Genomic DNA, 13,574 nt, shown 5'->3' with positions numbered 1-13,574 from the left:
CCGCCATGGCTCAAAGAGCAAGCCCCGATCTCGGGAGATGCGGCGGGGCTCAGAAGAGAGAGAGGAGATCCACGAGCGGTGCCCCGGAGAGCAAGCGCTGCAAACGGGACCCTTCCAAACGTGACAGGTCAATAAGTTTTTCACTTCTGCTGTTGGCCAGCATGTGTTTTCAGGCTGTGTTTGCCTCATCTGGCTGTGTTTCAGTTGGAGATATGTTGAGAGGGACGTCCTACAGCGTAAACTGAAAAGCATCTGGATAGGGGCGCTAGCGTTACTGTAATAATGACCTTCGTTTGACCCTTTGGCTGTAGTCCTGCTATCCGAAATGTGGGTCCTTTACCCGGTGTGCAACGAGCCGATCTCTACGTCACCGAGACACACTGTTTATTCTGAATTTGCGCAGATTCTGGACACCTGGGTGGGATGGACCCTCCAAACACGGGCGTAAAGCCCCAACGGAGACCCCATCAATCTATACACTACAGATGGACAAATATTCCTAGAATTCCCAGAAAGGTCATGCATATCGATACATTTTCTGGGAATTAATTCTACGCTCTTGGTGTTTACTGCACATTCACCCAAAGCCCTAAAGACTTTCGGCAACCTAGAGTGGCAATGTCACAGTCCTTCACTGATGAAAGTTTTGTTGCTTTCTCTCTGGATCTTCCTGCTCAGATATTAAAATTCAGTCGTCAGTCCTTGCTTTTCTCAATTATTACACCCTCACTTGGCTCAGCTCATTTACGAGGATGTTTCCGATCTTCAGTTCACCTTACAGCACCAATTCATAGTTGGTTTTGCCAAAAAGACAGTAGAATTCATCAGGTGTCTCCCTAGCTCACTGATAGATGACCCATCTGCGATCCGACTTTAGATCCTGGTAAAAACCTTTCAACTTTAGAGCCCTTTTGCAGTTCTAGCATTTCAAGATTTTATGATTTCTTTCAACAGTACCTGTTCAGCAATCAGATCTCTAAATGAAGGCAACTGTGAACGACCCTTGGCTGGAGAACACAGAAACGAGGACAGTAGCCACGTGTCAGGTCATAGCGGGACAAGTAGTGGCAAAAGGGAATGGCAGGTACAGTCCAGTCTGCACGAATATTTGCAGGAGACGTGACCCAATTCAGTGGAAGACTTTTTATATTAGGAAGATTAATCCTTATCTGGGCAGCAGTCATTGAGTGGAGGGGGGATAGGGAGTTCTGTCGACAACATCAGTAGTTGATTCCTTCAGCTGGTATTAGTGGCTTATTCTCTTTGCTTGGGTTTGAGTGAAAATGTATAGTTTGCAAGCATGCTTGTGACAGCACACGGGACAGTCTTTGTTCCTGGGATATATTTGACCAATTGGTGAACAAGAACCATCCACTGGAGTGCTTGAAATACAGGCATCTCTTTCTTGCCTTCAGAATTTCTCTGAGGACAGGCATTTATTTTGACGCTACTCCAAAATGCAAGCCCAGGGTTTTAAACTTGCTTTTGACTCAGTACTGCAGCAATAGTATGGAGGTCGTGTCCGATTTTTACTTTTGAAAAAACGTCTTTAGTAAGATGTTCTAAGTATCGCTGAAAAATCTATAGAGTCAGATATGTATGACATCTGCCCGCTAGTGGGGCAGTTGCTCTGATCTTTATTATCCATTTAACTCTTTACAAAGCTGCCGATAGGATTTATAGTGTAAGATCTTCAGCTGCGACGGCCTAAAGTAAATGTGTAAGCTGTGTGCGCGATGTACCAAACAATTTTTATCAAATATTCAGTCTACTGATTTAAACGTAGGTACTTTAGAGGAGTATTTTAATGTGGCCACAAGGCGATTTTATATAGAAATATAGAAGAACATTCTGTCCTCTGCCTCTGTAAGATACATCTAAAAGACGTCTTTGATGTATAGAAGAGAACTGTTAAATGCTTTTGCTTTAAACAAGAGTACGGGCACTGAAATCCTGATGCAAAATTCATGGAGCCAATCTTGTAAAAGGAAAACAATGGTCTTGTGGTTTTCTGTTGCCTTGCCACTGCGAGTATCTATCTGAAAAATCTCTTCCTTGCCACCTTTTTGCCCTGTAACATAAATGATGCGCCCTATGAGTCGCCGGGGACTGAATTGGAAAGTGTTCCTGCCAACTGCTTGTGGCCTGGCGTGTATCTGAGTGCCCAAGTGCCTCCCTGCTAAATGCATTTTATATTCTGAGCGGAATTCACTCGGATTTGTTGATTGGCTGGACAATCTTGGTGCCATTCCAGGCGAGTCACCGAAGGAGCACAGCGAGGCGTGTGAAGGACGATGAGGCGGGTCACCTGATATGTCGGAGAGGAGACGTGCTCCATGGAAGATGTATAGTATATTTTTCAACGGTTTTTAGCTTTTCGGACAGAATAAGGTCTTTTAGCGTAAGACGCGGGGGCGTTCTGAAGTCTTTTCATTCTCTCTTGACTTTTTGGTTGGGGTTGGGATGGTTCCATTTTTCATAATCTATTATAAATACTACTAAGAGCATATCTTGGGGCTTTTTCCCTTACCCCTCATCCCTCCCCCCCAAAAAAAAGTATTGCATGAAGTTAATGAACCTACTGGAATGGGATCTCTGTAAATGTACTTGGAAGACAGTTGTCCAGCGATATCTCTCAGACCAGATATTTATAGTTTAGAGCACAACCTAGAACAATCTTCAGTGATGGTATTAGTCCCTCTGTTTGTTTTATCTCTCTTTATTGTTGATTATTTGCTAGGCTATTTAATAGCTGAGTAACTTCACCACTTTGGTGACTAAGAGTTCTTTTCTTTATAGACGAGGTTGTTGGTGTGTTGGGTCAAGGTGGTTATGGAAGAGTGGTGAAATGCATTGATCGCAAAGCGTAAGTTCTTTAATTCCGCATCTGTCGTTTTTCTTACTGAGGCTCTCAGTGTGGGGTTCGGGAAGTGCTTTCTGGTCCTATCAGGCTTTCTCTGTGCTGCCTCGTGTGCCGCTCTCTGTATGTCACTAAGGCGGCCGCAGCTGCCAAACTAAAGCGTACGTTGGCTCATGGTGCTAAAAGCAGCCCCTAGGGTTGTGCAGGGCTGGTGGCTCAGGCGCAGGGTGCATCTTCTACAGGCGCAGCCCATCCTGGTAGAGGTCAGGGCTGATGGGGAGAGGTGGCCTGGAGAGCGTGGGGTGCAGCTGCACTGCCCACACTGGGCAGTCCTGGGGCCTGTGTTATCAAAATGTAAAGATGAAGTTTTAGTTGTGTTTGTGCATAGATGACTCTGGGTTATATGAAGTTAGTGTGACCTTTTCCCAGAGGGTTTCCAGTCTTAGGAACAAGGCAGATGGGGTGATAATCAACCACCGTTCTGCCTTCAAACTACTCAAATGTTCTATTCTACGTCAAAACCTTTCTTTTTAGGGAAGGCATGCACGTAGCTGTGAAAATAGCAAGGAGTTTAAATTGGTCCTTCAACGCCGCTCATGATGAAATACAAGTGCTGGAAGATTTAAAAGCATCAGACCCCAGCAATGCCTAGTAAGCACACAAAGCCAACTGTGCTGTGTTTTGGCTTGAAGACTTCTTCAGTGCCACTTTCTGTAACACGCAGCGCATGTTTGAGCCTGCTGTTGCAATGCATGTGTTTTCCTGCTTTTGCAGTCACTGTGTGCGCATGTTAGAATGCTTTGAGTATCATGGGCACATCTGCATTGTTTTTGAACTCCTGGGGCTCAGCACCTATGACGTTATGAGAGACAACGACTTCCTGCCATTTAGCCTGCATGACATTAGACACATGGCCTATCAGATCTGCACCTCTGTCAACTGTAAGTGTCTTCCTTCTTTGCTTTCTCTGTTAAAATTTCTTTGTGCAACCTGCTAAGTGGATGAGTTCTCTTGCAGTTTTGCATATGAACGAACTGACACATACAGATCTGAAGCCAGACAATATTGTGTTTGTCGAGTCTGACTACGTAGAAGAATACAACCCCAAACTGGTAAGTTGCCGTCCTCTTCCCCACCTTCCTCCTCCTCAGCCATCCTCTGCGTATATCTGGACACTTGCATCCCATCACCTTTCATTTCAGGATCAAAATGAAGTCACACTGAGAAAACCAGACATCAAAATCGTGGACTTCGGATGCGCCACTTACGATCATGAGCTTCATAGCACTTTGGTGACTACCAGACCTTACAGAGCTCCTGAGGTGGTCCTAGGTCAGTAGAAGGCTGCTTGTTTGGCTGATCTTTCACGTGTGAGTTTTTGTGTGCTATGGAATGGAGCTAGACAAGTATTTGGTGTTGAACTGTTTGCAGTCTGCTCTAAACATGAACAACCTGCATCTTTTCACAGAGCTCGGATGGTCACATCCATGCGACGTGTGGAGCATCGGATGCACTCTCCTAGAATACTACCTTGGACTCTTAGTATTTGAGGTAGGCAACTCTGAACCTCAAAAGGGTGCAGCATGTATAGTCTCCCCGACTTGATGAACATAGGCTACGGGAAGCTGGGGACTGAGGGGAATGGTCTGCACAAGAGAGTAAGCTGCATTTCTCTGTCGTGCCAAGTTGAAGAGAACGGAAGATGTAGGCACCAAGGAACTTTCTCAGCCACAGATTTTGACAAGTTGCTTTCAGTAGACATTTTGGCAGGGGCTTGAAGTGAAGGGTCGCCCTGTTGAAGTTTGGAATTTACAAGGCACCCTGATACCAGATGTGGCTTCATCTATCACCATCAGCAAATGCTACTCAAAGGCCTGAATCCTGTCCTCTTGACAGTATTGCTGAAACAGGACTTGAAGAAGAAGGGGAAAAAACCAACCAAGGCAAGGTCAAGGGGAAGGAGAAGAAACTCCAGCAGCTTGTAACCTCTTTCAGGAAACCGAACTCGAGCCTCTCCTTTTTCCTTGACCAAGTTCAGGTTATTGGTTGCAGGGTAGAGTCAAAAATGGAGTCAGGCTGGTGGGTGCTTCTTGATAACTTCCTCCGAACAAGGAATGGAAATATCTCTCTTGATTTCCCTCCAGACCAATGATGACAAAGTGCACCTGGCGATGATGGAGCAATTACTGGGGCCCTTGCCTGAGCATATGATAGAGAGAGTTGTTTCTTCAAGGAAAAAGAATTATTTCTGCAATGGCCGTCTGGCCTGGGACAAACACAGTGCTGCTGGGCGATATGTCTCAAGGTGCTGTAAACCCCTGAAGGTAAGATTGCAGGGGGAAGATGCTTCTGGGCAGAGGAGCTCCAAGTGCAATTCATAGAATGACTAGGTTGGAAGGGACACACTGGGTCATCATCAAGTCCAACCATTCCTAACACTCCCTAAACCATACCCCTAAGCACGTCGTCCACCCGTCCCTTAAACACCTCCAGGGAAGGTGACTCAACCACCTCCCTGGGCAGCCTATTCCAGGGCCCAATGACCCTTTCTGTGAAAATTTTTTTCCTGAGGTCCAGCCTGAACCTCCCCTGGCGCAGCTTGAGGCCATTCCCCCTTGTCCTGTCCCCTGTCACTTGGGAGGAAAGGCCGGCTCCCTCCTCTCCACAACCTCCTTTCAGGTAGTTGTAGAGAGCAATAAGGTCTCCCCTCAGCCTCCTCTTCTCCAGGCTAAACAGCCCCAGCTCTCTCAGCTGCTCCTCATAAGATTTGTTCTCCAGCCCCCTCACCAGCTTCGTTGCTCTTCTCTGGACACGCTCCAGAGCCTCAACATCCTTCTCGTGGTGATGGGCCCAGAACTGAACACAGTACTCAAGGTGCGGTCTCACCAGAGCCGAGTACAGAGGGAGATCAACCTCCCTGGACCTGCTGGTCACACCGTTTCTGATACAAGCCAAGATGCCATTGGCCTTCTTGGCCCCTTGGGCACACTGCTGGCTCATGTTCAGTCGGCTATCAACCAACACCCCTAGGTCCTTCTCCTCTAGGCAGCTTTCTAGCCAGACTGCTCCTAGTCTGTAGCACTGAATAGGGTTGTTATGCCCCAAGTGCAGGACCCGGCATTTGGCCTTGTTAAACCTCATGCCATTCTAGGATTGGAAGACTGTGCTTTGTTCTTTTCTTCCTGAAGGAATTCATGGCCTGCCGCGATTGTGATCATGAAAACCTATTTGACCTGATAGACAAGATGCTGGAGTACGACCCAGCCAAGCGCATTACGCTGGAGGAAGCACTGAAACATCCTTTCTTCCTCCCATTGAAGCAGGAGGAAAGGGCACAGACTCCTACACCTACAGGCAGACAAACATCTCCATGGGCCTATTGAGAAACAGAAACTATGATATGTGCTGGGGTTTTGTTTGTTAGTTTGTTTGTTTGTTTCTTAATGTCCTGTATTTATTTATTTATGTATTTATTTATGCATTTATTTATGCTGAATTGGAATAAAACTTAAGAAAAAGACACTGACGAGCCCGGTTTTGTTTCCTCTGTATACCAAAATCTCCGGACACTTTTATCGTGTGGATGAGAGCACCCTCTACTCTATAGTCCTCCTAAGAGCCAGATCTCTGTAGTATTAAAGAGACTGCATTTATTTTCTTTGTTTCACAGCGCGTATTTATCATAGAATCATAGAATGTCCTGAGCTGGAAGGCAGCCAGAGGGATCGTCGTGTCCAGCTCCCGTCCTTGCATAGGACAACCCCAACGGTCACACCACGTGTCTGAGGAGGTTGTCCAAATACTTCTTGAACATTGTGACGCTTGGCACCAGGACTGCTTCCCTGGGGAGCTGCTCCGGTGTTCCACCACCCTCTGCATGCAGAACCTCTTCATGATATTCAATGTTAACCTCCCCTGGAAGATCTTCCTCCCATTCCTTTGAGTCTTATCACTGGTCCCCAGAGACAAGAGATCAGGCCCTACTCCTCTTCCTTCCCCTGCAAGGAAGCAGTAAATCCCTCTAAACCCTTCACCAACCTCGTCGCCCTCCTCTGGACACTCTCCTGGAGCTCAATATTCTTCTTCTCTGTGACATCCAAACCTGCACACAGCACTCAAGGTGGGGCGGCACCAGTGTGGAGCAGAGCGGGTCAATCCCCTCCCTCGATGGGCCGGCACGGCCCTCTTGGCTGCCAGTGCACTGTTGGCTCAAGCCCAACTTGCTGTTGACCAGAACCCCCAGATCCCTTTGCGCAGGGCTGCTCTCCAGCCTCTCCCTTGATTTGTCCAGAAAATAAAAGTGCTTTCTGGTGATTTTGGTGGAAATGTGAGAGGTTTGTGACAGTAGCTTTGCCTATGGCCAAATACTGAAATCATGGTTATATGCAGTGGGAACTTGTCTGTGTTCTTGGTGGGACTGGAAAATAAAACGAAGTCTGTTAGTATTTCATTGCTAATTTCATTATTATTTTCTGCCTCTTGCACAGGCTGTCACCCTGCACATGCATGTAGGACATATTAAAATTGAACTATTCTGTGAGTGCACACCAAAGACTTGTGAAGCAAGTCAAGTAACGGGAGCAGGATTGCCTAGTGTTGAAACAAAGCAGTAGAAAGAGTGACTGCAGAGGACGAAGTGGCTTACGGGGAAATATGGCACATGGCCTGTAATTCCCAGTTTCCCTGAGTTCACTCACACTCGCACAGCTTTGATTTTAATTTAAAGGAGAATCACTCCCAGTTTGTCAGAGCCCCCAGGTTTTCCTTTCTGCACTAGACTTGAGCTTAAATTTTATAATTGACTTTTCATGCTTTAGCTTTGTTAAAGTTACTGATTACAAAATTACATATACAGAATACAAATGTTGAATGGAAGTGGTACTTCTGAGCATGTCTCAATCTTCTTGTTTGTTCCTCAAGTCAGACAACCTTGTGCTGTAAGCTTGGCTTAAAATCCTTTGTGTTTGTGACACTGTCAGAGGAACATATGACCTTGAATGTTGTCAGGAAAGATAGTGAGCAAGAAATAGCCACAAGTGTTGTTGGACCTCTGGAGCAGGAGTGCAGAGCATTTGATATCAAGCGAGCCTCCAGCGTGAGAATAATCAGCTTCGGTAGCAAAACCAAGAAGGCATGAAAACAATAACAGTGGTCACGAGGAGCTTGGGAGGAGAAGAACATGCTGTGGAAATTTTTCTGAAGGACTTATGGGACCGGTTTTTGTAAGGTATAAATACGAGCTTGTAACAATAAACTTGGTCTTAGCTTGAAACCAAAGCTGTCCTTGCTTGGGAATACTCCACACTTACAAGAGAGGTAGTAGTTTTCTGAGTGTCACAGTGCACTCAGATCTGTACCAAGTAGTTGAGACTTTTTACCTCTAGATGCTGTGACACATTACAGCTGTTGCAGTCAGTTTTTTGCACTTATCTGCTTTGCATTGTCAAGAAAAGCTTTTTTGCCTTTTCATTCAGAGCTGGCTATTGCTTTCAAATACAAAATATTTATCTATTTCAACAACAAAACTGTTTTTCTTAATTTGCCAGCTACTCTTCCTGTCATTATGACAGATCTTGAGCTATGTCAGGCTCAGTCCCAAACATGAAGTTATGTTTACTTTAAAGTCAAGAAAGATCTAAAGGAATAGTGTTAGATTTAAATTGATTAAGGATATTCATCTTTACTATGAACATTTCACTGATTTCTTTTGCTTAGAATTAGCTGCTGCCTTTCTTTCATTGTCTCGGCACCTTCTTGGTACTGCGGGCTTGTCAGCAGCCTCGGCTCGTATGGCTAGTCTGTTCCTATCTGCAGAGGACCCTCATTTCATCTCACCTTTACAGATAACATTACTTTGACTTAGGAGACAGCTGTGAGGAAGGTCTCAACATTGGCTTTATTTAGTAATTTTTGTTGTTGTTTACAGCAGTCAAACTTGTTTCAGTTTTCCTATGAAAAGAGGCCTTTACAGTGCATTCTCAAGGTATTTGAGAAAACCTTAAAAGCTTTTTGAAGAGCTGGCTTCTAGCTTTCTAAACGCAGCAAAAATGTTGTTCGGTAGGCTGAAGATTTACCGAAATATTTTTATAAATCTCAATATTTTTGTAAGTCTCAGTTTGACTTTCATTTCAAGAAAAGGATTTTTATTTTTGGTTCATAATTTGCTCTATATTTACAACTTGTATTCTTCATATAAAACACGAGCCGGTGCTTTTCTGCATCTTTTGGAACAATGTGGCAGAAAGACAGGTTGTAAAGAGAAGAAATGTGTGTCTCTGAAAGCAGGCTTAAAAAACATATAAAAATATGGAACTGTTGGAACAGGCCCACAGGAGGGCCACGAAGATGATCAGAGGGCTGCAACACCTCGCATATGAGGACAGGCTGAGAGAGCTGGGTTTGTTTCATCTTGGAGAAGAGAAGGCTCCGAGGAAATCTTATAGCGCCCTTAGAGTACTGAAAGCTGGGGAGGGACCCTTCACAAAGCCTTGTACGGATAGGATGAGGCCAGGCTGGATGGGGCCTTGGGCAGCCTGGTCCGGTGGTAGGTGTCCCTGCCCATGGCAGGGGGATTGGAACTCGATGAACTTTAAGGTCCCTTCCAAACTTTAAGGTCCATCCTACGATTCTATGATTCTATGATTCTACACAATCCTTTGGCTGTCTTATATGTATGATTTGCTTGCACAGTCCTGGCTCTATGACACTTAAACTGCAAAGTGCTTTGAGATTTCTAAATTGTGAAAATTAAATGGTTATTGGAAGGAGATTCCGAGTACTTCTGCTTTTTTTTTCCAGAGGTAATGATGGCTTGGAGCCCCTGGATGAGCTGGAGAAGCTGCCTGTGAATGAGAAAACCTACAGAATTCTTAATGATGTTTGCAGTAAAGCTATTACAATTCATGCCAACCCTTTTGCTCTGTAGCCACAGAGCGCCTGGACACATTCTTTAGAGAGCGGTCAGACTGACTGCTGGATTATGGCGTTTAAAGTGCTATTGGGAAGGGTTCCTTGAGCTGGATCATAGCTTTGCTCATTTAATGTGGGATTGTCAGGTGCTGTAACGTTGCTTGGGAGTTGTTACAGAGTATCCCGATACACCCAAAACAATCAAACACACTGAGGCCGAGGTGATGTGGAACAAACGAGAGAGAGACGCGGTTTGGTGTTGAGAACACGTGCTGTCGAACTCTCAGAAGCGACTCTGCCAGAGCGTGCAGAGACAGCTGAACAGTGCCCGGGGAAAGGCACCGCGGGGCCCCAGACCGAGGCGCCGGCGAAGCCGGAGCCGTTCCGAGCGGCCGCGATGGGCAGAGCCCTCCGGGTCCCGCCGGTGCCCGGCGCTTTAACCCGGCGCGGGGTCGGAGCCGCCCGGGCCTCAGCCCGTCCGTGCGGCGCAGCCCGAGCCCCGCGCTCCGTCGCGAGGGCACCGAAGGGTTCCCGCCGCAGCTCAGGCGTCCGTCCCTCGCCCCGCTCTGTGACGTCACCGTGGGGGGTCCCGGCAAGGCCGTGCAGGTCGCGCCCCCGCACAGAGCGGTCGCGGCCGCGGCGCGGAGCGGAGCGAGGAGACGGGCGAGGAGCGGAGTGTGGGCCCCACGGTTTAGGAGAGCAAACTTCCATCGCTTCCAGGAGGCAGTCGGTAGGACCCCGTGGGAAACAGCCCTCGGGGACGGGGGAGCCGAGCGGAGCTGCCAAACTCTTGAGGGTGCTTTCCATAGGGAGCGAGAGCGCTCCGTGCCCGGAGGGGAGAAACCCCGAAGAGACCGGCGTGGCTGAGCCGAGACCTGCGGCTCACAGCGAAGAGGGAGAGCGAAGGGCACAGGCAGTGCGAGCGGGGACAGGGAACCTGGGAAGAGTCTGGGGACGCTGCCCAGTCGTGCAGGGATGGCCAAGCTGTGCAGCGCGGCAAACCGGGCGCCATCCAGGATGCTCCTAGAGAAAAAGCGACGCTCGAGGGGGAGGGCGGACTCCCTCCGGGCATTCGTGTGACGGGGCATGGCTTTGGGACCGAATTGCTTGTCGCTGGTCTGCGATTCCAAGAGCAAACTCCCTCGGTTTCAGATTCGGAGCGATCTCATTACCCCGCCATGGCTCAAAGAGCAAGCCCCGATCTCGGGAGATGCGGCGGGGCTCAGAAGAGAGAGAGGAGATCCACGAGCGGTGCCCCGGAGAGCAAGCACTGCAAACGGGACCCTTCCAAACGTGACAGGTCAATAAGTTTTTCACTTCTGCTGTTGGCCAGCATGTGTTTTCAGGCTGTGTTTGCCTCATCTGGCTGTGTTTCAGTTGGAGATATGTTGAGAGGGACGTCCTACAGCGTAAACTGAAAAGCATCTGGATAGGGGCGCTAGCGTTACTGTAATAATGACCTTCGTTTGACCCTTTGGCTGTAGTCCTGCTATCCGAAATGTGGGTCCTTTACCCGGTGTGCAACGAGCCGATCTCTACGTCACCGAGACACACTGTTTATTCTGAATTTGCGCAGATTCTGGACACCTGGGTGGGATGGACCCTCCAAACACGGGCGTAAAGCCCCAACGGAGACCCCATCAATCTATACACTACAGATGGACAAATATTCCTAGAATTCCCAGAAAGGTCATGCATATCGATACATTTTCTGGGAATTAATTCTACGCTCTTGGTGTTTACTGCACATTCACCCAAAGCCCTAAAGACTTTCGGCAACCTAGAGTGGCAATGTCACAGTCCTTCACTGATGAAAGTTTTGTTGCTTTCTCTCTGGATCTTCCTGCTCAGATATTAAAATTCAGTCGTCAGTCCTTGCTTTTCTCAATTATTACACCCTCACTTGGCTCAGCTCATTTACGAGGATGTTTCCGATCTTCAGTTCACCTTACAGCACCAATTCATAGTTGGTTTTGCCAAAAAGACAGTAGAATTCATCAGGTGTCTCCCTAGCTCACTGATAGATGACCCATCTGCGATCCGACTTTAGATCCTGGTAAAAACCTTTCAACTTTAGAGCCCTTTTGCAGTTCTAGCATTTCAAGATTTTATGATTTCTTTCAACAGTACCTGTTCAGCAATCAGATCTCTAAATGAAGGCAACTGTGAACGACCCTTGGCTGGAGAACACAGAAACGAGGACAGTAGCCACGTGTCAGGTCATAGCGGGACAAGTAGTGGCAAAAGGGAATGGCAGGTACAGTCCAGTCTGCACGAATATTTGCAGGAGACGTGACCCAATTCAGTGGAAGACTTTTTATATTAGGAAGATTAATCCTTATCTGGGCAGCAGTCATTGAGTGGAGGGGGGATAGGGAGTTCTGTCGACAACATCAGTAGTTGATTCCTTCAGCTGGTATTAGTGGCTTATTCTCTTTGCTTGGGTTTGAGTGAAAATGTATAGTTTGCAAGCATGCTTGTGACAGCACACGGGACAGTCTTTGTTCCTGGGATATATTTGACCAATTGGTGAACAAGAACCATCCACTGGAGTGCTTGAAATACAGGCATCTCTTTCTTGCCTTCAGAATTTCTCTGAGGACAGGCATTTATTTTGACGCTACTCCAAAATGCAAGCCCAGGGTTTTAAACTTGCTTTTGACTCAGTACTGCAGCAATAGTATGGAGGTCGTGTCCGATTTTTACTTTTGAAAAAACGTCTTTAGTAAGATGTTCTAAGTATCGCTGAAAAATCTATAGAGTCAGATATGTATGACATCTGCCCGCTAGTGGGGCAGTTGCTCTGATCTTTATTATCCATTTAACTCTTTACAAAGCTGCCGATAGGATTTATAGTGTAAGATCTTCAGCTGCGACGGCCTAAAGTAAATGTGTAAGCTGTGTGCGCGATGTACCAAACAATTTTTATCAAATATTCAGTCTACTGATTTAAACGCAGGTACTTTAGAGGAGTATTTTAATGTGGCCACAAGGCGATTTTATATAGAAATATAGAAGAACATTCTGTCCTCTGCCTCTGTAAGATACATCTAAAAGACGTCTTTGATGTATAGAAGAGAACTGTTAAATGCTTTTGCTTTAAACAAGAGTACGGGCACTGAAATCCTGATGCAAAATTCATGGAGCCAATCTTGTAAAAGGAAAACAATGGTCTTGTGGTTTTCTGTTGCCTTGCCACTGCGAGTATCTATCTGAAAAATCTCTTCCTTGCCACCTTTTTGCCCTGTAACATAAATGATGCGCCCTGTGAGTCGCCGGGGACTGAATTGGAAATTGTTCCTGCCAACTGCTTGTGGCCTGGCGTGTATCTGAGTGCCCAAGTGCCTCCCTGCTGAATGCATTTTATATTCTGAGCGGAATTCACTCAGATTTGTTGATTGGCTGGACAATCTTGGTGCCATTCCAGGCGAGTCACCGAAGGAGCACAGCGAGGCGTGTGAAGGACGATGAGGCGGGTCACCTGATATGTCGGAGAGGAGATGTGCTCCATGGAAGATGTATAGTATATTTTTCAACGGTTTTTAGCTTTTCGGACAGAATAAGGTCTTTTAGCGTAAGACGCGGGGGCGTTCTGAAGTCTTTTCATTCTCTCTTGACTTTTTGGTTGGGGTTGGGATGGTTCCATTTTTCATAATCTATTATAAATACTACTAAGAGCATATCTTGGGGCTTTTTCCCTTACCCCTCATCCCTCCCCCCCAAAAAAAAAGTATTGCATGAAGTTAGTGAACCTACTGGAATGGGATCTCTGTAAATGTACTTGGAAGACAGTTGTCCAGCGATA

At 46.7% G+C, this 13,574-nt stretch overlaps 1 protein-coding gene across 1 annotated transcript; it reads left to right on the top strand.

Moving 5' to 3' along the window:
- The first annotated feature begins 911 nt into the window (after nt 1-911).
- Nucleotides 912-6,265, top strand: LOC128852506 (dual specificity protein kinase CLK1-like). The gene is made up of 10 exons (XM_054069946.1): nt 912-1,084; nt 2,255-2,345; nt 2,800-2,866; nt 3,395-3,511; nt 3,635-3,801; nt 3,878-3,972; nt 4,063-4,192; nt 4,329-4,411; nt 5,005-5,184; nt 6,049-6,265. The coding sequence occupies exons 1-10, from the start codon at nt 938-940 to the stop codon at nt 6,241-6,243; spliced, it is 1,272 nt and encodes a 423-aa protein (XP_053925921.1). The 5' UTR covers nt 912-937; the 3' UTR covers nt 6,244-6,265.
- Nucleotides 6,266-13,574: the final 7,309 nt, after the last annotated feature.

Source organism: Cuculus canorus, chromosome 6 (genome assembly GCF_017976375.1).
Source record: "Cuculus canorus isolate bCucCan1 chromosome 6, bCucCan1.pri, whole genome shotgun sequence".
Lineage (NCBI taxonomy): Eukaryota > Metazoa > Chordata > Aves > Cuculiformes > Cuculidae > Cuculus > Cuculus canorus.
The sequence above is the reverse complement of the archived record's forward strand: the minus strand, read 5'-3'. Positions and strand labels throughout refer to the sequence as shown.

Bases quoted from the DNA above. Each gene is read 5' to 3' on its own strand.
- LOC128852506 (XM_054069946.1), top strand. From the start codon at position 938: ATGATTTCTTTCAACAGTACCTGTTCAGCAATCAGATCTCTAAATGAA. The intron at 2,346-2,799 runs GTATAGTATATT...TTTTCTTTATAG, and splicing joins AGACGTGCTCCATGGAAGAT to ACGAGGTTGTTGGTGTGTTG. The intron at 5,185-6,048 runs GTAAGATTGCAG...TTCTTCCTGAAG, and splicing joins GGTGCTGTAAACCCCTGAAG to GAATTCATGGCCTGCCGCGA.